We start from the raw sequence: 25042 nt of genomic DNA, 5'->3' as shown, positions 1-25042 counted from the left end.
TTAGGGTTTGTTTCACATGTTTCAAAGCATTTTCCAGTCTTTTGGGAAAGCTTAAGTGTGTACTTAAAACCATCTTCAGCCTTCCTGTGATGGAGGCCATGAATGATCACAGCCATTTAAGATGTGCCCTAGTTTCCAAGAATGATTTTAAAGGGATTGTCAGTGCCTTAGGGCATTAAATACAGTGGTAAACTGATAGTAACCAAACAGACCCAGCAGGAAGGCTCAATGGGTTTATCAGACTTTGGTGAAATGAAAAAAACTTGTTCCAGGAGAGGGAAGTTGAGCGAAGCTCAGACTTTTCAGCCCCACTCCCCTGATCCCCAGCCACAACTGCCTGTCAGACTGGCACAAGCAGTTGCTTGTCTGTGCTTGCCTTCCACTAGGGTTCATTAGTAAGGAAAACGAAGTTGGTTGAACAGAGCTGGCAGGGATCCTACCACCACGTTTGCTAAATGGATCTGTTAAAATGTAAACAGAGATCACATTGCAGGTCATCATCATAAAACACCGTGGTGACACCTTAGCTGATTCCCAAGCAGCACCGCTTGGAGCTCCTCAGTCCTGCTGCCTTTGACATCAGCTGTCACTGTGCTCCTCCTCCTCTTGCACATCATCCTCACAGTTCTCTTGACTTTTTCTCCCCCTTCTCCAAAAGATTCCCCATCGGTTGCTTTGAAGGCTCATTGCTATCCATCAGTCTGCTGCAGTCTCACACCCAACAGCAGCATTGTTGAGTCTCCAGGACATTTTGGAGTCATGCAATCTCTCCAAGTCTTCATCCTTCAAGAAAATAGGGCTCTAGGACCTCAGTGTCCCCTTGCTCTTCCCACAGAAGCCCTTGGGTTTGCAGCTTAGCCAGGATGGAGCACACGACAGGCCACACGGGTTACACCCGTCTTACTGCAGCCCCGCTGATACACATCTAGTGGGAGCCACCTCTTTGTCTGACTTTCAAATGAACATTTTCCTGCTGTCTCCCTTGTTGCCGCCCCTTGCTCTCTCCAGGGGCTCTTGGGAAGCAACACAAAACCATGACCTTGTTCTCTCTCAAGAATTCTTTAAATCAACGCGCACATTGCCCTCCCTGCCACCAATGCCCTCAAGAGCTTGACCAAAAATTAGCAGGGGGTTCGGGAAAGGTTGGGGGGTTCTGGTTTTATGACTATGACTTGCCTGGCTGGCACTATGTCATCTCTTTCCTCTTCTTTTTCTGTTCATGTGTGGCTTATTCTCTCTGATACGTAGACTGCGGTCTCCTTGACCACCTTCCTCTCTCTTCTGGGGTTCTAGACTTTGACAGGGCCTTCAAAGCACTAAATGAACAAAATAAACCATCTCCGCAGGTAACATTATAAACTCCAGAAGAGGCCAAAGCAGCAGCAGCAGCCGTGTGGTGCAGGAGAGAAGCAAAAGATCTCAGCTCTGACCCAGTTCTGGCACGGATTTCTTATGTGCAACCGGGGAGCTTTTTGCCTCACTTTCCCTGCATGGAAAATGAAAAGTACAGCATGTTTGACACATTGAAACAATAAGCTCTGTGTCAGGACAATTTACTTTTTGTCCATAAGCACTACACACAGCACGTACAGCGCGGTTTATTTGTACGGGGAACCTTGGACACTGCTGGTGCCTCCAGCCTCGACTGACAAAACGAGCAGCCAGAACTCAGGTTAGAAGTCAGTGGCATGCAGGGAAGAGTTTCTTAGGGAAGATAAAGATATATGTTATTCTGTATCATTCTCTAAAAGCTAATAAAATATACATAATGTTTTTCAAGATCATTCCGCTCATGAAATGTGTAATACTGAAACCATCTTGATGGAACAGAATGCGTATGATATATTTATGAAAGCTGCACTTTTAGAAACCTAAATTCTGCTTGGGTTCTAAAGTTTAGGAGTTTCAATTTTACTCCTTGAGAATAACTACCTAGCATACCTTTAAAAATGAGCTGGTTTATTTTAGTTATACTGGAAATAATGGGGGGGGGGGAGGCTGAAAGGAAGATTAAATCCTGCTTGAAATCTGTGCATGACAGAGCACCATTTTCTTCCAGAAGATTAGCAATAGGTTATTATTCCAAGTATATATTTAGACTCTTCCACTTAGTTGCTTTAATATCAACTATATTAAAATCTTTTCTGATAGCTGATGGCATTCATAAGCACTTTTGGGCTCTTCCATCACACACGGGACCTCTCAGAGCACGATTTGAGCCGGTGTGCATACACCCAGGAGCCCTCTGCACATTCAGACGGGTTACAAAGCACCACGGGTGCAACATTTGGCACTTCTCACTCTTTCTTTTCAACACGCTGCATGAAGCCACACAGCCCAAACGTCAGCGAGGAAAACAGCGCTTTTAGACTACTTCCTTAGTAACGTTCCTGCAGTTTGGGGATTAGCAACGTTTATTTTAAAGCAGTACGTTCCCCTGTTTCTCTGGTGCTGTCCCGGTGCTTGTGCTGGTGAGCTGTGACAGTTGGAAACCATCCTGGTAACTGTCAAGTTCACCTTTGCCAAAAGAACAGAAATAAATTGAGATTGAGTAGATCAAGGCAGGAAACAGAGGAGGACCTTAGAGATATTAGAGAACTTCAGCGAGTCTCTCTTGTATTAAGATGACCCCAGATTGCATAGTAAGCTAAATCAACTTTTAAAAGAACTGGAAAAAGAATGGGAAGATGACACAAACGGAGCAGTAGCTGTTGTTTGCTTTTTCTGCTATAGCCCAGCTACATGAGGATGGTTTTTTTTTCCCTATACCTTGGGTTCTGACCCAGCAGAATGCTCCGGTTTGCAGCTGCATGAGCTGTCTACAGCTCACCCCGGCCTTTCTTTGAGGTTCTGTAGGAGGGTTCATGAATGCGCTATGTATGGAAACCTGTGATCGACAAGAAAAACCTGCGTAGTAGCTCAACTCGCTCAGCAGTGTGGAAAAAACGTTAAGAACTTGAGGGGTTTTATATTTTGCAAACAAAAGGAAGTTCATTTCCTCTGTTAGCTCACCATAGCATTATGTGCAAAAACACGCCTGGAGCTCTTGAAATACCTTTACTTATTTCTGTATCTGCTAGATTTATTTATAGAACCATCTGCAAAATATTGGCTTTTCATTTACAAGATACTATGGAGCTTTTCAGAATTGTTTCATAAACCAAACTCTTTGAAAACACCCACAGCTACAGAAATCATCAACTGTATTCAAGTCTCAAGAATTTTTTTCTGTGTATTTAAGGAGTATTGACGGAAGAGATAAAACTGCCATATTAATGATAAATATGTACCTTTACCACCTTAATAAATGTTAACTTTACCACCTTAATAAATCTACTGATGAGCAAATGTGTCCAAGACATTACACACAGCTGTAAGAAACCACAAATACTTCAGTTGTGTCTCATTTGAATGCACTCTTGGGGCATTCTAACAGTTTAGAAAGTAAATATGAGCAAATTCTTAAATGAAATACAATAAAGATGCAGGCTTAGAATGTCTGGAACAAAAGTAAGGTGAAAACTGGGAAACACAAGCGTCCAGGAAGGCAGGTGAATACATAAAGAGAAGAGAAGCCTTCAGTCACTGCACACGCCAATGAGCTAGTTTACAACGACAGGGAATTGCAGTTCACTCACTGTCTAGGCATCCTGGCAATAAACCACAAAAGAAATGTTAAAATAATAACACTAATGAAAATTAAAAAGCGTTTGGGCTTATTTTAGTTAAGATGATTTAACAAAATGCCAGCGTTCATTCCTTGGCCTGTGGTGGGATGCCTGGGTGCTCCTATTACATTCCTTAATCGCCTTCATACTTTCTACTATTTGCAACAGCGAGGACTTAATAAATTCAACCAAACTATAACAACAATCATTTAATCTTCTTGTTGCTCTAATACCATATACCTATAGAAGATGACTCAAGATCTTTATGACTACCTTGTTCATGGTTGAATATCTGGAGATGTTCCCTCTGACTCATACATCCTTGTATGTCTTCATTTAGAACATTTCATTTCTTTCGAATAAACACAGAATCATAGAATGGGTTGGGTTGGAAGAGACCTTAAAGCTCATCCAGTTCCAACCCCCCTGCCATGGGCAGGGACACCTCCCACTGGCTCAGGCTGCCCAAGGCCCCATCCAACCTGGCCTTGAACACCTCCAGGGATGGAGCAGCCACAGCTTCCCTGGGCAACCTGTGCCACTGCCTCATCACCCTCAGCGTGAAGAATTAACATTAGGTTGTCTAGTATCAGCCTCAGCTAGACTTTGATTTTTGGGGTGTGAAGCACAAACACCATTTTAGTTGACCCAAGATGCAGTGAATATTGCCTCTGCAAGGTTTTTAAAGTAACATTTGAGATCCCCATGTATAAATAATGGTTCCCATCCTCAAAGACTGTCAAGCTTCAATTTCTTTCAGGACCCAGCGATCAGCTCGTACATCAATAAGTATCCTCTGTGGCTCTCTGGTGAGCATTGCAGGCTTTGTGGTGTTGAGAGATACCCAAGAAATATCTTTAATTGCAACCAGATTCAAACACAGGAACATACTTCACAGGCACACGTGACTGTGCTGTTTCTAGCACAGCAAAAACCCGAATTTCCAGTCCAGGGTCCATACTTTTCCCCTCTCGTGCTTCTGATGTGATGAGCAGAAACAGAAGTAGGAAAAAAAACCCCAATTTTCTCTAGGACAAGACACATGAAACTCTTGAATACAAACTTTGCTTCCACCAGCAAGGAACAATCTGTGGCAGGAATAATTACAGTTTAAGACAGTGTTAAAAACACATTATTGGTTTACATTTCTGCCTTCATACTTCATATATTCGCAGTACTGAGAAAAGAAAAAAATCAGAGCCATTGTACTTCATTTACAGGCAGAGGTCTCCAGCACCCTCCAGCAGTCCCAGGAAAAGCCAAGTTTGTCACTTGTTTTACCTGTTATCTGTGTATTCAATATTTTTTAATTTGGATCTAAAGCAGTGAGTGTTGGCCTATATTGTACTCACGGGTATTTAACTCAGTTAGTAATTAAGAATTTCTTTATTAAAACCATCCAGAAAAGTGAATTCTGTGTCTGTATTTCTGCTTCAGCTTTAGTCTAATGTGCTTTCCAGTATCAGAAGTATCAAGTATGCTACCTGGGATGCTACAGTCCTTTGGTGATCCACTGCGCACTGCAAGTTCCACAGGCCATCTTTTTTTTCCCACTTTTACTGGACTTCCCCAAATGACCATTTAAAATTACAAATGAGAACTCTAATCTTAACCACCTCCCAGCATCTCTCATTGCCAGTCCTGAGCTCCTATAGAAACAGGCTGCTCAAGTACCACCTTTAGGGGATTTTAGCAGCATCGAGTCTTTATTCAGAACATGAGAGAATAAGACTGGAATTGATAGTGAATCAAAAATGTAATATATTAAAAAATACCGGTGCCAAGCTTGCAGCAGTGGTATATAGAATAGTATTTTCTGTCATTCAGTTTCCAGAAAAGTAGATACACTTTCAAAATATAGATTGCAAAGAATCTGAAGGCATGAGGACACAGGACTTGAAGATATGCATGTGTTGCAATCCCAGTAGGACAGAACACCACAACAGCAAGCTGAGGCCAAGCAGTCAGTGGCAGTAACTGAAGTTAACCCCACTTCACTCCTGTTAGCCAACGTACTTGTGCCAGTTTACAAACTGGTACAGAAAAAAAGATAGAGAAAACATCAAGTTACCTAAATTCAAGGTCGGGGCTGTAAGCAACCTGATCAGGTTGAAGATGTCCCTGCTCATTGCAGCAGAATTGGACCGGGTGGCATTTAAAGGTGTCTTCCAACCCAAAGCAGTCTGCGATCCTCACAATGGCCTGTTGGGTTACCTGCAAATAATTCTGAAGAGGAACCAAGGAACAGAGCACTGTATCATCACCTAACAGAGAGCTGTACATTCACAGACTGCATCGCTACCTTTAGCTGTCATCCTTACACTCACTTTTGCCATCCTTTTTTTTTTTCCATGGCATGTGACATCCTGAATCCATTGGTTCCTGCAGGGCAGAGGTAGCTTGACCAGCAGCTCTCCTCACTGCTAGAAGAAGTTAAGAATACCCAGCCCCTGTGAGGAAACACCTTCTGCCTCTCTTGCGCACTTCACTGCCAAATTGTTCATCTCACAGACAAACAGGAACTGGCTTTTATGCTTGAAGGGTGTTTACATCTTGCATAATTTAGTTAAGGTCCTATCCTGCTTCTATCAAGCTCAAGAAAAAGTCATTACATATATTTCAAAGGTAGAGGGAACACCTCCTTAGTCGAGGAGCTTCCCTGGACAGAATTCTCTCCCCTTTTTCCTTCCTCTCTCTGCTTCCCACCACCCACTCGGTGTAATAAGAAGCGCAAAGTCCAGCAGGCTATGCAGAGGACAGAAATGCTCATGGAGGGAAAGGGACAGGGCTCATTCCCTTCCAGAAAAGCAGACATCAGGACACTACTACCTCCAAAAAACAATCAAGAAGCCAAACAACAGAAGGAATGGAGAGAAGTAATTCCAAATTAATAATGGCAAATGTAGATGAGCTTTATGAGATCGGCCAAAAATGTTAATTCTTTCAGGAGTACAAAAGCTTTGCTGAAAAACTGACACTGCAAGTATCTGCATCCATACCAAGCCCCCTTACACTTGTGAACACTTTGTGTTCCATCCCAAAGTGCCTTACCACAAAGCACAATATGCAGCTACGTAAGCAGGGAGGTGCCTGGCTTCTAAGGCTTAATTCGGAGTCAGCACCTCACACGACAGACTATATTGTGTCATATAACAGTACGATGATCTATCTACCAGGCTAAGATCGCTGGCCAAGAGAAAGGCATCATTCAGGAATGCAGCCTAAAGCTTGCACTTTCCAATGTTTTACTGTATCAGCACCTCTGCTAATACAGAAGACGCATGCCGTGTATGACGTGGCCACGGAACAGCTCATGACTGATAAGTAGCAAACTGAATGCTGCCTATAAATGAATTCATGCCTTCATTTAGATTTGTCAATAAATTTCTGCCCTCCCCCTAGAGCGCGGGTAAAAGCCTGCTCTCTGCTGCGATAGTTGAAGCTTCCCACTGACTACAGGATGTCATCCTGAAATTCTCTCACTTAACAAAATGAAATAGCACAACTGAAGGGGGCCTACAGGAAAGCTGGAGAAGGGCTATCCATAAAGGCTTGTGGGGATGGGACAAGTTTTGTGTGCTGCATATCAAAACACACAGTGAGGGAGCTTTTGGTTGCCTCCACTCGCTCTCAAAGTGTCTGTTGAGCAAGAGTCTGGTGCGTTCTGCCAGCTATCTCCAAACTAAAGCAGCAGAGATGGGAGTACTCAGGTGTTCGAAGTGTCCAACCTGTGTCTGTTATCGTGCTTCTGAATTAGGCTGATGCGTAACAAATCAATATCTATCGCAGTTAAAACCATGCTCTTCCCTGAGTAGTTGATTTCTTCCTTTTACGTACATAGCATAAATAGCAACGGAAAGAGAAAAATATATGTGTGGATTTTAAAATTCTGCAAAAGCAGAAGCAGGGGGAACAGGTACAAACTGGAAAGGGGCAGATTTAGACTGGACTTTAGGAAGGATTTATTCACCGTGAGAGTGGTGAGGCAGTGGCACAGGTCGCCCAGGGAAGCTGTGGCTGCCCCATCCCTGGAGGTGTTCAAGGCCAGGTTGGATAGGGCTTTGGGCACCCTGAGCCAGTGGGATGTCCCTGCCCATGGCAGGGGGGTTGGTCCTGTCCAGCTCTATTCTATAAGTCTAACTTCTTCAAGGAGAGGTGGCAAGTCCATATTCAGTATGTGCACACCTTAAACACAACAACGGCAAGCATACAAGTGTTGGATTTTACTTACAGAAAGAGGAAGTTTAGGAACTTGCCAAATGTAAGTACATTTATTTTCAAGTGCTCACTATAGGATATTCTCCTGGTGCTCAGAAATATCGTACAACAGGTTTACTGTCATCCCTGAATGAAGATGGATGCTGTTTTCTGTACTTGGGCCAGTCTATCTGGGTTTAACTTTTCGTTTACTGGAAAAATATCTGAGACTGCTTATGGAATTCGAGATTCCCTTGGTATCAAACAATTCACACAGTGGCGGTTTCTGAATGCCCGTTACTTGCACAGTGTCAATTACATAAGTTTTATAAAGGTCAAATATGTTTCTTAACAATGCTGAATCCAACTGACAGACATCAAAACTAACCTACGTGGTTAAATACAGCCAGACAAGCTAAACTGCCCAAGTTCAAGTCTATTATTATTCATATGATTACATACATGTCTTGTCTGTGCTCTGTGGGCTATAAAACAGTGTTTGCAGTTTACAAAGGCAAGCATTGCTAATTACTTGTTAACATGTGGTTTTCTTCTATATTTACTTTATGGATATTAACCTGAAATTAGGTCAACACAAAATAAAAATTAAAAAACCCAAAACAAGTATTGTCAGAGGCAACACAAGCCTGAGTCTCCTGACAGCTGCTGCGCTTTTGCAGAATTTTAAAATCCACACATATATTTTTCTCTTTCCATTGCTATTTATGCTATGTACGTAAAAGGAAGAAATCAACTACTCAGGGAAGAGAATGGCTTTAACTGTGATATTGATTTGTTATGCATCAGCCTAATTCAGAAGCATGATAACAGACACAGGTTGGACACTTCCCTGAGTCCAACCTGAGTACTCCCATCTCTGCTGCTTTAGTTTGGAGATATCTGGCAGAACGCACCAGAATCTTGCTCAACAGACACTTTGAGAGCAAGTGGAGGCAACCAAAAGCTCCCTCACTGTGTGTTTTGATACGCAGCACACAAAACTGCCTTCAAGAAATCAAATGCAAGACAGGCCCACCAACCTTACTTAACTGAGTGTGTCAAGATACCAAGGAAAAAGTGGATTAACACCTAAAAATCAAATAATACGTCATACTTACACTGAAACAGGTTTCAGAACCATCCTCTAGTTCCCCATTCCCATCCACTAGTACTGAAACAAGTCAGGCCCACGAGGGCATCACGGTGAATTCAGAGGAGTCTGAAGCATTTGGTCAACTCAGTCGCAAACCTGAATTCCACAGAAACAGGCAGTAAATAGTGACTTGAGAATAAATCTTGAAAGAGCACAGGATCCAGGTGCACCATAGTCCCTGTTGTCCCTGAGACAACACTCACTGTTGTTGTCTCAATATAGCATAAGGTAATTTGAAAAGCAACAGCTAAGGCTGTTGGGTGTAACCTGGACTTAACACAAGTAGCAAAAAGAAAGTTGAGAGAAATGTGATTTTTCAATTGAAGCTGTACTTTTAAATACCCAGCAGCAACAAAAGCAAGTGAATCATCTTAATCATCACTAACAGGCAGACCCAAAACAACTGTGGATGCATTGTTATGGCTGAAGGACACAAACAGTTTGTAAAACATGTCATGTGGAAACTTGATACTTCTGGTTGAACAGGATTCATTTATTGAGATGATGATGAGATCTCCAGCACAGCTGTGATGGAGGCATCTCCTGTACTGCCTAAACAGTTCCTGAACTCCAGGCTAAACCTCTAAACCTGACATTCAAAACTTGTTTTGAAGGAACTAGCTACCCACCCTTGTGTGGAAAAATAAAGCCAGCCCCTCTTAATTCCTTTGCCAACCACTCTGTAACAAGGTGATTCTTCAATGCCCTTGTCCAGTTTTCAGTTGTAGTCCACATAGGTTAACTACAGCATCATCACCAACCACCACTTGCCTGCAATCATCGTCAGAATGCTGGAGGTAATTGTGTGTGCAGAGCCAGACGCAGTGTCGTCTGCCAGTGGAGCAGAATAAGCATAAAGACCCAATAATTTCAGAAATGCAGGGCAATTTTTGCACCACTGAACAGGTATTTGACTGAATACCAAAATAAAACTGTCCTAGGGAAATATCTAAGCATAAAACCTCTCTGCGGAGAGAAACAGTTCTTAAAGGACACACACTGACCTCTAAAATGTTTTGCTAAAGTCTCCCCATATCGAACTATTACTCTGTAACTACAGACTCAGAAGGCAGTGTTCATTTCTGGGTTTAACATCCCCACTTAGTGCGTGATACCAGTTTATTTCAAATGCAAGATTTGGGACTTTCACCAACAGTATTATTATACTTAGCAACTTTAACCCACCAAAGGTCTCCCCAGTCTTTCAGGCACGCCTCCCGAGATGCACTCACCAGGAGAGAATGAAGCTGCTTGCTAGATTGGGTGTTTTCATGCAGGAAATACGTCCTAAATAATGCCAGTTTAACAGTTCTCATCCACCTAAAAAGTAGCTGCTTGGAATCATGCGTTCCTGTTTGGTTGCATGCATATCCTTGCTATGAAATATACGGCTCTACCAACTGCTTCTTTATGAGCTTGTAATAAACCAGTGACATGACAGTGCAAAACAGGACTTATTTTCACTTTCATCAAGAAGCAATTCCTCAGGCATTAAAATGTGACATAAAATCTTTTAATATATGGAGCAATCTCATTAAGTTCTCTGTAAAGAAAGGAAAATACAGCATGAGATACAAAAGCTTTTAAAACATGCCAGGGAATTTCAGTGGGAAGGTAACAAATTATGCAAGCCACAGGCCTATATTACACATTAAAGAGGTTGGCTGAGACATTAAACAACCACAGAAACACTTTTTTATAATATGATTTAAGACCTATTGTTCGTGAACTCAAGAGTAAATATTTGCTCTTTTCTGATTAACATTAGCAACTTAAAAAAAGGGGCTATCATCCAGTGACTGAAATACATTCACAGTTAGAACTCAAGCAGCATAATTCTTTCTGCAGAAAAGCTTCAACTAAAGCACAGCCACGTATTGCCTGAGAGATTAAACACCAGGAAAACTCTACACAGCAGAGATTCCCACTGTCAGAATTTCACTTTTTCCTGCTTTTGAGGGAGCTGTTGTGAACTCTTACTCTTTTCTGCACTGAAGAAGCAATCTTCATAGATGATTTCTTTGCGAGGGACTTTTCTACAGCTCCAGGTTTCCATAGCAACAGCTGAGCATCCTCTCCACCCGTCAACAGAGACTCATCCATCAGGTTCCAGCAGAATGAGCGAACAGTGGCCGAGTGTCCTCCGCAAAGGGTACTCACCAGGCTTAGTCCATCAGTGCCACAGCCGATTAGGTGAATGTTTCCTGTGGATGTTCCCCCAATAAGAAAGAGTTTGTCTGCCTTTTCATGGTACAAGCCACCTACCAGGTAATGCAAGCTGTCATTTTCAATGCAGACTGCATCTCTGACATCCAGAACATGTAACAGTGTTATGGGTTCCTCAGTATCTAACTGAGCAGTGTCCCACCAGCAAAAGCTCTCATCATGCGTCGTGCAGTAGACCTGTCTATAGTCTTTCCCAGACCAGCCAATGAAACTTACTGACGAATCTGAATTGCAAGTTGATATCAAAGCATCATCTTCATTGTCCTTGTTGATGTCGAACACGTTAACCAACCCATCAGTTGACCCAGAAACCACCAGATTGGGTTTGACAGGATGAAAACTAATTTTAGTGACATCATCATTGTGACTTTCAGAATAGACTCCCAAGGGTTCTTTCGTTGTCCTGGCACAGTCTGTAATGCCTCTTGCATCCCAAAACACCAGAAACGTGTCCTTTTCAACTTCTTCTGTTCCGGCACAAAGTATGAGATCACTGCAGTTTATATCAAAACTGATGAAAACGTTGGAAGGATAGCCACTAAATACCTGCACAGCTTTCTCAGTTGCTAAACGAATATCCCAACATTTCACTGTACCATCACTGCATGCTGAGAACACTAAGCTGTCACACGCATGTGCAAATCTGACTCCATTAAGTACCCCAGGACAACTACTGTAATCCCGCAGGAAGTTTAACGTTTCCCTGTTATAAACTCTAATTGACTTATTGGAACATGAAACTGCCACAAAGCGACTGCCTTCAGATTGAGCAGGTGTGGAAACATCTATATCCAGTAAATAAGCAGGTTCCTCACTTAATGTAGAACGTTTTGCTATGCGGAGACTAGCAAGCTGCTCCTCTATGTTCTCCACTGCAGTCATCTCAAATGCTGATCCTAACGTTGCAGAAACCTGTAATAAATAAAACCCAATGTAAGCTTTAATTACGACATTTTGAAATAATATTAACTTTAAAAATATGTATGAAAAAAATATCTTGCACAGAAATGACACGTGAAGTCACAATTTAATCATCTTGATGCCCTACCCACTACAACTTCATTTACAGAAACAGAGAGCCGGAAAGGGCTCCCCGACTTAAGGAATTCGGTCTCTTGTGACTGTAAGCTATACATCATATAATCCCCTTAGAAGATTAAATATTCTGTCTGTGAACCCTGTGAAAGTCACTTAGCTACATTTGCTTTATTATTTTTATAAAGTAAATAGTAAAGTGATGTTCTCCACAAGTGGAAAAAAAATCAAGTCATCACCACTACCTGAGAAGGAATAATTTTTGTTCTGTAAAGCTGCTAGGAGGCACAGCACACAAACAGTTGCACCAGTACAACCGCAGGAGACTTCTCAGGCGAACTCTTCTACTGGGAGATGTGCAAAGGGCAGGCAGAGAACGAGACCAAAATTATGTAGAACTACAGCCCGAAGTGGCCAGATGAGATAAATTTTACAAGTATTTATGTGCTCAATGATGCACATAAACACCTGCCAGCACAGCACGGACCACTGAAACAGGCTACATGACATCAGTGGAATTCACTGGAATTCAGCAACTTTGGCTTTTTCATCAATTCTCACAAAAACCTAAAAGGTTTTTGAGGCTCCCATAAAACCACATAACTCTGGCTCTTAATGCAACTGATGGAAAATCTTCCCTTCACAGGAAATTCCTCTCTGGCGCTACTGAACCTTCCTAGAAACCCACATGATTTCAGTGATGCACTCAAATTCAAATTCTACCCAGCAAAACCAAAATTAAAAAAAAAATTGAAATGTATTTTAAAGTCTTCTCATATATGGATTCTCTTCTAAAGAAATGGAGTACTCTTAAAAAAAAAAAAAGTTCTCCTTTCTACAGCACAAAGGAAAACTCAATTCTGTAATTGCAGTAAAGGCTTTCATCAACTTACAGTCAGAAAAAGTACTGAGGCGTTTAAACTTAAATGAGATCTTTACCATAATAAACAATAGATGGGTTTAGTGAGTTTGCAAATTACAATCAGTTTTAGAAGACAGGTGTAGGTGGGGCATGTTGAATAAGCACAACCATCCACATGAATGACTTCTGCTAAAATTACAGGTTCAATTAGACCATTCTTCTGCATTAAAAAAACGAACAGTGAGACAATCACAGCAGGTTCTAAGAGGTCAACACACCAGTGATTTGTCTTTAATACAGATACTTCAGGTAAAGCGGTACTCAAAAACCTCCTTATTTCCTTAAGGACTAGACCAGCACCAAGTCCTAGTCACCACATGCATGACAGGATCCTTTCTGAAAAAATCCTAAAGGAATACAAATCAGGCACACTCAGAATGCAAGACAATCTTCTCATGCCTTCCCAGCTGTCCCATCATACATTCATCCGCAAATTCTTCAGGCTAGATATTTAGAGATGGAATGAGGAAGTTTCCATGTATTCCTTGTTTTTGAGTAATTATACTAATGGTCCACAAGAGACCAGCAACAAAGGAAAAGTTGCTATGACAAAACTGCATTCTGCACTTCTTTCTTCCTGATGGTGTTCGTAGTTTTAGGGGTTTGCTTTCCGTCTTGCTATGCGGTGCACCCAAATATTCATGATGCAATACGACAAGCGAGCAAATTCTTAAAAAACAGCTTAAGTAGGCACATTCATAAAAGCTTAATTCCTAAGTCACAAATAATCTCACTAAGCTATTTGCCTCAGTAATATCCTGACAATGAGGTCCCCAGGTTAATCTTCTACATCAAAGCAACCTTTCAGAGCACATCTACAAGTAATTTTTGCCATAAAACACAGACATCCTGTGGAAACTCCTTTCCCCTCTGAAGAAAAGAAGTTCAACATGTTTTCTGGCATTAGCCTGTGCACAACCCAACCCACAGAGCTTGCACCTTACTCACTTTTCTGGGTATTCCTTCAAATAGAACAAGCTTTTACTAGAACTATTACATGAAGCAGACTGCTCTCAAACACCACTTGCCATGTTGCTCAAACAGAGAACTATTTAAACTCCTGTGCAAATTACTGATTCCAACTGAAGAACTAAAATATCTTAATATTATTAAAGATAACTTCTAGTTAACTCAATTTACTGAAGAATTACAATGGAAGATTCCATATTAATGCTATTTCAAAAACATGTTTGAAGATACAGAGTTTTCATAAAGCAGCTACCCTCTAGTGCTCTGGTTACAAAAAAACATTGGGTTCTCTCTGCAAATTTTAAGAAAAATGGGGTTTACCAGACAGACCTGAATTTCAAGCTCCAAATATTCAGAATTTTCGTACTCAAAAGGCCAAGGAAACTCAAACAGGTATGTTCCTGACAAATGTGATCTGTTTGGAAACCAAACTGCAGTTGTTTAAATATTACTTTGATAGAGAATAGTATACCTTGAGCAGTTTTTACAGCCCTCGTGTCAGAGCTCTTGCTGCTGGGGAGGGAAGGGTGAGGGAACTTTTCAAAGTACCCATAAAAAAAGCTCGAGTCTGCAAAAGCATGTTCATTCAGATTTAATAACATTTTCTGGGAAATAAAGTTAGTCCAAGATAGCTCTTGAGCTCTTACCCCAAAATGACACAGGTACAGCTACCCTGAAATACCAGAAAATGCTCTTCATGCTTCCAGATAGATGTGCAATTTACATCAGGAAGCTGGAGGGTACAGTTTCCAATTCTATTTCCACTGCAACAACTGAGGAGCCTTAGAATTCCATTTGATGGCAGCCAATTTTTTTGCTAAAAATTCAGTAAAATGTCTTCCATAGCAAGAAAGTCTTCAGACTATTATGAAATTGCGATTGAAGGTTATATAAACAACTCTTGCTCAGACTTCAGGGTGTAGCTGCTAGCCCTTCCTTTACAGAAGGGGAAGTCACTGTTGTATTTTGATGGGAAAGTTTAAATGGCAGGAATAGGATCTGTGTTAAATTTATGAGACAAATAGGAAACAATGGTCTTCCAAACACAATAGAAGATAACTAAGCGTTGGACTGCAGCCACCTACAGAGCACATGTTGCTCTGCTCTGCAGAAGTGAAGCACTTCTAGTTTAGTACTCCTTAGCCTTGACAACGCAGGCATCTGTTTTGCGATGGTCACCGAGGATCCTTTGGTAAACCGCGGATCTCTGAAGGCTGACATAATTTGGAGATAATGTATTTTGCACAACAGCCAGTTGCGATGATCAGTGAGGGGAACTGCTCACACCAATGAGACTTTGCAGGGGACAGACAGCTTGCTCTTGAACTGTTCCAGTCTCAGAAGAAAGGGCAGAGAGAGCACTAGCCAAAAACTCTTCTTTCCCCAAGGTACCTCTTGCTCAGAACGTGAGGTAGTTAAATTCAGGTTCTTTACTTATTCCAGCTCACAACTGTCCATGGACTGGATCTACGGCCTCAACGCAGACAAAATCCAGGTGATGCTAAGGTGCCAGGAAAACACCATCACTCGGATGACACAGGAGTATCTGGCTGAAAGTGCCCGTCTACGGCTGGTCACTTGTGTTTGAAACAGAAGCCCAGTCCCATCCTCAGCGCCACCTTTCCTCGTACATAACAGCTGCCTCTCCCACCTGCATTCATATCCACATCCCTCAGACAAGGTAAATCCCCTTCTACAAGTTAACTCTGGCACTCCTGTGCTGCTGCATCTAGGTCCTCCAGATGACACCTGTGCCACCCGCTCCATGAATTAACTTCACAGATAAATGCAATCCCTGCATGCCTCCTTGATACCACAGCTACCAGAACCAATAAGCTTCTTGAAGGACACTTGAAACTCATTGCATCTTAGAACTCACAGTATTCTGAAACAACCTAAAATATTTTGACCTCCAGGGCATCCCACAAGGCTCCTCTAAAAAAGAAATAAGCTCGATTTTCAGAACAGAAGTCATAAAGCAGAAGGGATGACGAAGAGGAGGCTGAATGAGGCTTTGAGCAACCTGATCCAGTGAGAGATGTCCCTGTCGGTGACAAGGGGGTTGAAACTGGATGATCTTTAAGATGCCTTCCAACCCAAACCTTTCTATGATTTTCAGAGGCCTTTGTTATGTATTTCTCAGTAACCAAACATGGAAACAACCACACTAGACTAGAAGCAGACAGTCAGGCATGCCAAAAGCAGGCCTTTTCAATGACACAGAAAGGAAAGGTAAGCAACCATCCACACAAACTAAACATTTAACTGCTGTGCTCTTTCTGCAGCACTCTAAACATCGCAGTCTTTACGCCAGCCAACAGGCTCACGTGTCCTCTTTAATCCAGAAAGTTTTTCAAAAAATAAACCAGCAATTCACAAGTTATTTTCCTGCTCCTTTCAGTTCTGTACACAAGATGCTGCCAAACTGCATAGTTCTTATTTCCAAAAGGGAACGTTAGCTCACTGACATATAGAAACATAAAATTACCTCTCTGACAAATGCCATGGAAAATGTGGGAGAAATAGAACTTTGCCTCAAAGATTTAATCAGTAACGTAAGAGTAACTTATGAGTAGGAGGGTAAAACACGTATGAAAATGAGAACGACCTGTAGTTTTGGCAATCTTCTCTGCAGAGGTCAAATACCAAAAATAGCAAGGGATTTGAACGGCAGTAGATGAAATCTTGCACTGTTCTTTCCTATTATAAACAATGCAAACTGACCCTCCCTTTATTTTCACAATTATCAAAAGTTGAAGAACAAAATCAGAACCAACCTGGAGCTCTGAGCAGAGGAAAGCAATTCATGCATGCAACATGACATGTGGTTTGCATTTTAAAACAGAAATGTAAAGTGCAAGGTTGGCTGAGGAGAACACATTAGCACGCTGCACTTCACTAATGCAAAACGCCTTTAGAGACCTCTCCTCACTGGCACCACTTCACAATAGAAGATGGATCAGCAAAACGATCTAAGTGCTGAGGGGAAGCACAAAACACCCATCAGGCATGCATAATTTCTGCAAGATACAAACTCCTATAGTTCATTTTGTTATTTTACCAAAGCAGAGAGATAAGGTGCTTTTCCAGCATTCCCACAAAGCCATTTTAAGGCAAAAAGAAAAGGATTTAGTCTATCAGGCAGGAAGGGAATAAGATGCGTAAGAGGCTACGCTGAAGTGCAGAGACAAGATATAAACTGCCAAGAGAATTATTTCATCTTTCTGAATCGGTTACATCTAGTTTCCAAATGTAACACACAGCAAGAAAAAACTCCACATAATTTTGTATTTGCACTACAGAGAAAAATATTACATCAGAAGAGCAGAAAGAAGGAAAAAGATAAAACACTGCCACAACAAAGTCTACGGGAAGAGTAAAAAAATTAGGTCTACTGAACTAGCTGCATTCCATGAAATCAATTCAATCCTACCCTCCCACCCAGTACAGACCTTGGGGGTACAATCCTGTTCAGCAATGGAGAGAAGAGCTGCAGGTAGGACAGAGAACTGAGAAAATGGCCTTAAACAAAAGTATAGGATAGAGGAAAAACAGCAAGTCAGAACAAGGAGAGAAGGGAAAAGTCACAGGTACTCAGTGCGCTGGGGTTCAAAAATGCAAAAGAAAAGAAACTGCAACTTTTGCGTACTCATCTTTTGGGGGTATAGGCAGGTGTTCATGTCAACATGGAAACAAAACCCCATTTTGAATATTATACTGATATCTGCAGATAGACAACACAAAACCAACTTTTAAATTTGACCAGGTGTAGCTTTAAATGCATGAATCGTAAAACCCATACATTGAATATTTTCAGCAAAAGAAAACTACTAAAATTAGTTTTTTTGGTGTAAGAGGATGTTATTGCAGCCAGGTGTTTATAAGGCATCCATCCAATAAAGGAGACTGCAAAGTAATTTGAGCATAAGAGATGCTCTGTTTTACTCTCATGGCTGTTCTCAGATCAAGCTGACAGAAGCTGCCGCAGAAACAATCCTATTTTATTAAGGCAGATCTGAGAGACTCCCAGAAAAAAGTTAAATTACAGAAAAAGACACTGTAATTGGGACACTTATCTTCTACATAATCTCCTTTTTTTTTTTTTTTTGTGTGAAGAATACTGTATTTTAAAACCCTCTGCAAAAGCCTACCTAAGCCTAAATTGCACGCTGACAGCCTCTGAAGAGGTAAAGAACAAACCCTGCATCCTCAGGTGGATCCTACAGAATGTGCAAGAGCTGTCAGGCAAATTGTCCCAGTGCTTGGCCTTGCTGTTTGCATCAGAGCGAGTCTCTGACATAAGGGTCAAATACCAGGTTTGTGCTTCTGCTCCTCCCTTCTCCCCTCTCCTTCCAGGCATGCAGTTCCGAACCGACACTGCAGCCCCACAGACCGACAACACGTGGTGAGGCATCCACACCACCTCCTAAAAGAAGGATAAGCATCTATCACGGAAGTTGTGGTCAGCTCTGTGACACTCACTCTTTCTCTAAAAACCACGTCCTCCTCTCACAGGAGCCAGGATATTGGTTAATGCTCCCACAGGGAACAGAAGGTGGATGATGTGTGCACCAAACAACTCCACAAGACTTCACTGTCCTAAGCAAACATCAAGGCTGCCAACTCCAGCAGATGCTGGATAACTCACAGCTTCAGAATGCAGAACCTTTGTGTCCTAGTGTCCATCTGTAACATCACCACAGCTACGCAGACAACCTGCTGCAAAACTCGAAGAGAATCCCAAGTCTCAGCCTTCTGCATTTGTGCTTATCTCATCAGACCATAGTGACAACAGAAAACTAATTTCCTTTCTCTGCGAGTACCTCCCACCACAGACACCATGTTGACATTACTTTTGGTAACCACCAGCATAGGAAAGAAGATGCAGAACTTAGCCTCTCAATTATATACAGTCAGCAACTATCAAATCAAACACGTAGGTTACAATGTTCTCCTGTGCACAATATTTTCTCTCCATTCCCTCTTCCACAATATAACCATGAGCAGATAAGAGAAGGTCCACGCCTTTTTCTGAACTGCTCCTCACACACCTCATTACTGACACCATTTTCTCTTGTTAAAAAGGTGAGACAGACGGCTGTTCCACCTCAGCACTAGCGCTATGTATCAAGACCATCATCTCACAGGAAAGGAAGACAGAAATAAAGATATTTGTCTAAGCAGATCTGAACAAGACCTTAGCCTACAAACACTTTAGTGCTGGCTCTGACAGAACAGCTTATTAAGTAATTCCCAGCCAGCTGCAACATTCACTCTTTACTTTGTTAATCAGTGAAACAAAGACAGCATTTGCCTCACTCATAATACCTGTGTAAAAAAACACCTCTAAGTACAGCCAGCAGCAGCCTTTTGAGAGAAAAAGTCTTTTTTACAGCATCACACCGAACAAATAAATACAACATAAAATCTCACAGTAATGCCGCAATGCACCTGCAAATTCCACAATCAAAAAGTGTTTTGATGTCCTTTCAAGTTTGGGATTACAAGAAAGAATGCCAAGAGCGATGATTTTCAGGGCCATTTTAAGCTGGACAAAACCACCACAAGAACGGGCAACTCCAATGATCCACTCTATTGAGAAAGGTGAAAGGAAAAAATTACTTATGCAGCTGCATGAATAATTTAGTGGCGCTGAAATAATAACATTTATTTTCTTTGATTTGGACATCGCCACTTAGTACCAACGTCATCATATTAAAAATACTGGAAATATGCAAGAAAAATCTTCCAAAATATCAGTAAATTTTGCTGAAATTCTTCCAAAGAAATTGTTTCTGCACCACAGGAAGCACGGGAAATTTCAGCCTAAATTTAACAGCAAGTGGAATAAAAGGATATAAAGAAACTTAGCTACAGCAGGAAAAACAGCTCCCACTACTCCACATTGGTGCCAAAACACCTATAATAAGACAAAATGTTTTATTTACCAGAATATTTTGTAAGTTCTTTCACAACAGTAATTTAGCTTAACTACATTTCGTTACCAGAGCTCATTCGTCAAAATACGACACTTATGTTTTCAAGACTCTTTCCTTGAAAACCCATGCTTCGATCAGCTACTATAATTCTCATCTTCATGACAGATGCTGCTGGTGAACTGATTAAGGTGTTCCTCTACATGTGCAGATTTTCCAATCACAATATTCCTGTGCCTGGCAATTTTTAACACTATGCTAACATCACTGCCTAAGCAATTCTCTGCAGTTTCAGATGTATCGCGCGAACACAAACACCAGGCAAGCCTCAGCAGGAGAAACAGCTTCTCATTTTCCTCATCTGCTTCCCCAAGAACATGCAGATCACTACGATATCTTCACCAGTCACATCCTATAGCATCCATTTTTGATAATCAGTTAACGCAGAACATCACCACATCAAGGTAATTTGTCAGACTCTTTCCAGTATCAAAGCAACAGGAGAAACTGGAGATCCTTGTTTGCCCGTGACAGTTCACAGACTATCAATTTCCAAAACATGCTCTGTGTGCACAGCCTGACAGCTGGAGGCTCTGCTGAAGCCTTACCATGCCCTCAGCTCACTTTTCAACGCTTTGTAGCAGACAAATGGAAAAGGTGTCTTCTAAGTGACAACAGTAGGACAAAGAAGCTGAAATAAAGGGGGTTAGAGCTATGTTGACTTTACCCTGTTCAAGAGAACTTACCTTTCAGTCTCTACAAAAGATGCCAAGGCATCAAGTATGTGCACATTGCATCCATGCAAGGCTCTCTCTTCAGCTCTTTGTTTTCAAGAGCCTTCAGGCAGTGTTTCCACTTGAACCATATACAGTACTCCAGTGCTAGCTTCACCGACGCCAGACACAGATAAAAAGTAATTTTTCCCTTTTTATAACATTCAAGCGCACTGTGATTTTCCACCATAATGCATTGTTAGTTCACGTTCAACTTCTTTTTTGCTATGAGAGTGATTTAGGACTCAGTCATAAAAAGTGGAATAGCAAAAGGGAAGGGCAACAGAGCAAATACGTAGGTATTGATACTCTACCACTATCCAATCAAGAGACCTGCTGTATGCAGATACACACACAATCCCTGCTGGCAAATCACAACAAATGTATCCTCCTTTTAGCACCTATATGACCTGGGTGGGGAGTTTATTTTTGAGACCCACAGAGGCCTTTCCAGCATCTTCAGCAGAAAGTGTTGTCCTGAAACAACACAAGGATAAAAAGCAAAGTCTAGAGCTTTACGCATTTCAATGTCTGCTCTCAAGCCATGTTTGTTCTTGAGGCTTTAGTCAATCCATATTTTGCAGGGTCACAGCAGATTGCCAGCAGTGCTCTTTGCTGAAGCCAATCTCTTGACAACTAAAGCATAATCAAGTGCAGAGGAGGACGGGTTAGACGATCCAGGGATTGGACTGTTTATTTTACAAGAAGTAGATGGGATGCTTTGCCTTGTATAGCTGGCAAAGACAGAGAATGAGAGGGGACATGATTACTATCTGCAAATACATCAAAGGAATAAATGATGAGAAGGAAGGGGAGCTACTCAAGAACAATACTGGCACAACATTTTAAGAGCCTAAACTGACCATAAATAAAATGTAGAGCAGAAATTATAAAGTTTATCTTTCCAAATAGTTTCCAACTAGAACAGAGGGGGGCAAAACCTTTGAATGTCTTCATCTGCTTTTATAACTGCATCAGCCTGGCACTGAGAACTGACCTTGCACAGTGAGGAACACAAACAGGAAGGCAGACTGAAAAACATGCAACTATGAGGTAAGCCAGCTCATCGTTTCTTTCTGGAAGATACTACGCTGCTAGACAGGCAATAGCAAGACACAACATTTGCTTGCTGTGTAGTTTCAGAAGCAGTATTAAGCCCATACTAAAAGGATATGTATGTGCACAGACAGAACGCAACTTCCAGTGTAAGGTGGCTTTCCTGCCCCCATCTCCCCGAAACAGTCAGGATAAAAGTCCAAGGACTTGAGCAGGCCCCTCCAAACAGATACATCTTCTTCAAAGGCTGTTGCGTGCAAGATGCAATGCCTCCTTCTCGAGTTTGAATGCTTACCAGTCACTGCAACGTAGAACCAAAGATGTTTTGTCCCGCAGTTACTGCACTTCTCAGTCATGACACGAGCGCGGCTGAGAACACGTGCACTAAGGCAATCCCACAGCCATTTCCAGTTCCACGGTTTGTCTGGTGGCAGACGTTGTTATTCCGCAGTCACCCCACTTGATGTCAGTAACAACCGCTGCTCCCCAGCGGCTCAGCTGCTCTCCATAAGCAGCAGCCACAGACTCACGCCACACAACTCGAATGAGCACCTGCTCTGTGTATCACATCTACAGATTCCTGCAAGGATTTTATTTGGTTACGATAAGTTCACCGTCTCCTTAAGAGTGGCATTCAAGGAAACAAATACTTGATTTATAGTCCAAGGCATAGGAAATAAGCCTGAGGTACTGCAAAGAACATTATTAAGGTACTGGCATTTTTTTTTTTGTCCTTTTAAAAGCCCCAGCTTCTCAAACCAGGCTATTAATCACAGCCTTTGCTTAGAACTGTGTAGCACCAAAAACCAGAGAAGAAACCCTCAAATTCAACCAGACTGCAACTATCTGACCTGTCAAAGAGATGAAAAATAAGTTACAGACTCTTAAGTCTCATTTTTGTGAATTCCCTTCAGAGCTTTTGATCTTTCAAACCTCCTGACAATACACAAAGAGATTCCAGTATTTCTAAGCACAGAGAAGCATATAGGGAACAACTGACTTTTGTGCACTTGTATTTGCTCTTTAAGCATCCAGCAAGTGTCAAGTCCAGAAACACCCATCACTAAATTTTCCCTGGAAAACCAAGCCAAATCCACCAGTTAAAAATCTTTTCCTCTCTAAACCTGCAACACTCACATTTGGCCCTTACGAACACTCCTGAAGCAGGAATATCCAATACACATACACCTCAGACATTTAACCACTACAACTCATTTTTCCTTAGAGGTAGTTTTCCCCCCTTTCAAAACTGAGTCATGTACTTATTCTTCAGATATCTTGACAGATATCAAGTAAACCAAAATCGACTTCAGCTCAAAAAACCCCTCACAAACCATATACAATACCCAAGTAAGCCAGGTTTGCTAGTAACAGAGATTTCCATTTCTAAAGAAGAGTTACTGCTTTCGCAGCCACCTGCTTGTCCCTTCTGATTCCACAAAGGAGTAAAACCACTTAATTCCAGCTCTCTCAGTCATTCCCGTATCAACAGACATTGACAAAAGCTTATTACTAAAAGATCCTCAAATTATTGATGAGCAATCAATATCTGAAGCTTCCTATTGCAGCTACTGTCAGCACAGAACTCCATCTAGCAAGCAGTTGGACAGTTTTACTCAAATGCTGGACTGTCTTTACACCAATTTAATGGCTTACTAATTGTACAGCATTTTTAGATCTTATTTTTAATGAGAAGCTGAGCAATGGTTTTGACTTGAAATAACAGGCAAGGGAAAGAGGAAAGATCATAGTAGTTACATCTGGCTGCAGAGAGGAGCAAGTGAGCAGTCGCTAACTAACCAAAAAACAAAGAAAAAAAGATTCTGCTAAAGAAAAAGAAATTGCAAAAAAAAAAATATTAGTAGTATTTTCGAATTTAGTTGCTGCTATACACAAGCACAACACAGCAAAAAAATCATTTCACTTTAAAGGTAATTTTCTTAGGGTCAGTTCATTTAATCCAGCATAATCACAATGACTGTTTTAAAGCACCTGTTTTTTCACTGCTAGAACAGTTGCTATATTAAAAAAAGAGTTTCCAGAACCATTCAGTTTTTATTTTGTCATTAAGTTTTCATTAGCTGGAAAACTAGAGAATTAATGAAAAATAGCAAGTACCCTTAGAAGTCCACAGTAAAATCCTATACAAAACAAGAAGTCTCAAAGAACAGAACAACAGGGACTAAACACTTTCATTCCTCTATCTGTTGCAACTTTTATCTGAAACTAACCACGAAGGCCACCTCAAAACATTTTCAACAATATTAACAGTGTAAGAAAAATAACAACAAAACTCTGAGAATGTTAAAACAGTCTGCAAGAAGCGCCTTCAGACTAAGTGAAAAGGGGAGATAAATTTGTGAAGTCTATAAACAACAGCGCAGATGGCTTGTCTTGCAAAGGAGATCAGCCGAGATAATGCATTAGTCCTTCTGGACCTAAATACCTGACATCACAAAACAGAACAAAAACATATCAGGCTGAAGAATTTTTAAGTAAATATTAATGTGAACTTGTTAAAATGGACAGCTGCATAATATTTGCTTCCTGCCATAACTTACAAAATATTTTGACTGTTGAAAACCATTGGATACACCGTAGGGCCTAGAAACAGGACAGAAAACACATTCTATGCTTGGACCTTCAGAACACTCGAATGAAATAATTCGGTATTTATCCTGCAAATACTGAGCATGATTTTTCCAGTGCTACAGACGGGTTTGCTATCTTTTTCCAGCAAGCCATTCATCCCCATCTCCTGCTTTCTCACTGAAATATTTTGTTCAAACTTGCATCAAAGTTATCAGTTAAGGCAAAAATACACCACCGATACAATTCATCCCAAGTACTGAAATGTAACCTGAAGGCAACGTTTCATGTCAGACATCCTTCACTCCCAATCTACGGCTTTATCTACCAAAGCAACAATTTTCTATATACAATTTCATAATCCCTCCCCGTCCTGTTTATTTTAGAAGCTGATACAACACACTCTGGTTGGTTACGTACATGCACTGTTACCTCCACATCCATTTAACTAACCAATCCAGAATTAAATGCTCTAAGCTCCTTTACAGACTGCACTGAACGTGTCCCATCTGTACCCA

The 25042-nt window shown here is 41.3% G+C and overlaps 1 protein-coding gene across 8 annotated transcripts in view; it reads right to left on the bottom strand.

Moving 5' to 3' along the window:
• Positions 1-311: 311 nt before the first annotated feature.
• Positions 312-25042, bottom strand: part of LOC104062364 (sphingosine-1-phosphate phosphatase 1) — a 60451-nt gene continuing 35720 nt past the window's right edge. For 7 of the 8 annotated variants that reach the window (XM_054068961.1, XM_054068968.1, XM_054068966.1 and 4 more), the window contains exons 2-5: positions 10251-12156; positions 8984-9114; positions 5740-5894; positions 312-1486 (exon numbers count right to left, since the gene is read on the bottom strand). In XM_054068961.1, the coding sequence (XP_053924936.1) occupies positions 10957-12156 (1200 nt within the window). In that variant the 3' untranslated portion in view covers positions 312-1486; positions 5740-5894; positions 8984-9114; positions 10251-10956. Of the gene's footprint in view, positions 1487-5739; positions 5895-8983; positions 9115-10250; positions 12157-22230; positions 22447-25042 lie in introns of those variants that run through there. The other variant, XM_054068967.1, reaches the window with a different exon arrangement.

The sequence above is a fragment of the Cuculus canorus genome, chromosome 5 (assembly GCF_017976375.1).
Source record: "Cuculus canorus isolate bCucCan1 chromosome 5, bCucCan1.pri, whole genome shotgun sequence".
Taxonomy (NCBI): domain Eukaryota; kingdom Metazoa; phylum Chordata; class Aves; order Cuculiformes; family Cuculidae; genus Cuculus; species Cuculus canorus.
The sequence above is the reverse complement of the archived record's forward strand: the minus strand, read 5'-3'. Positions and strand labels throughout refer to the sequence as shown.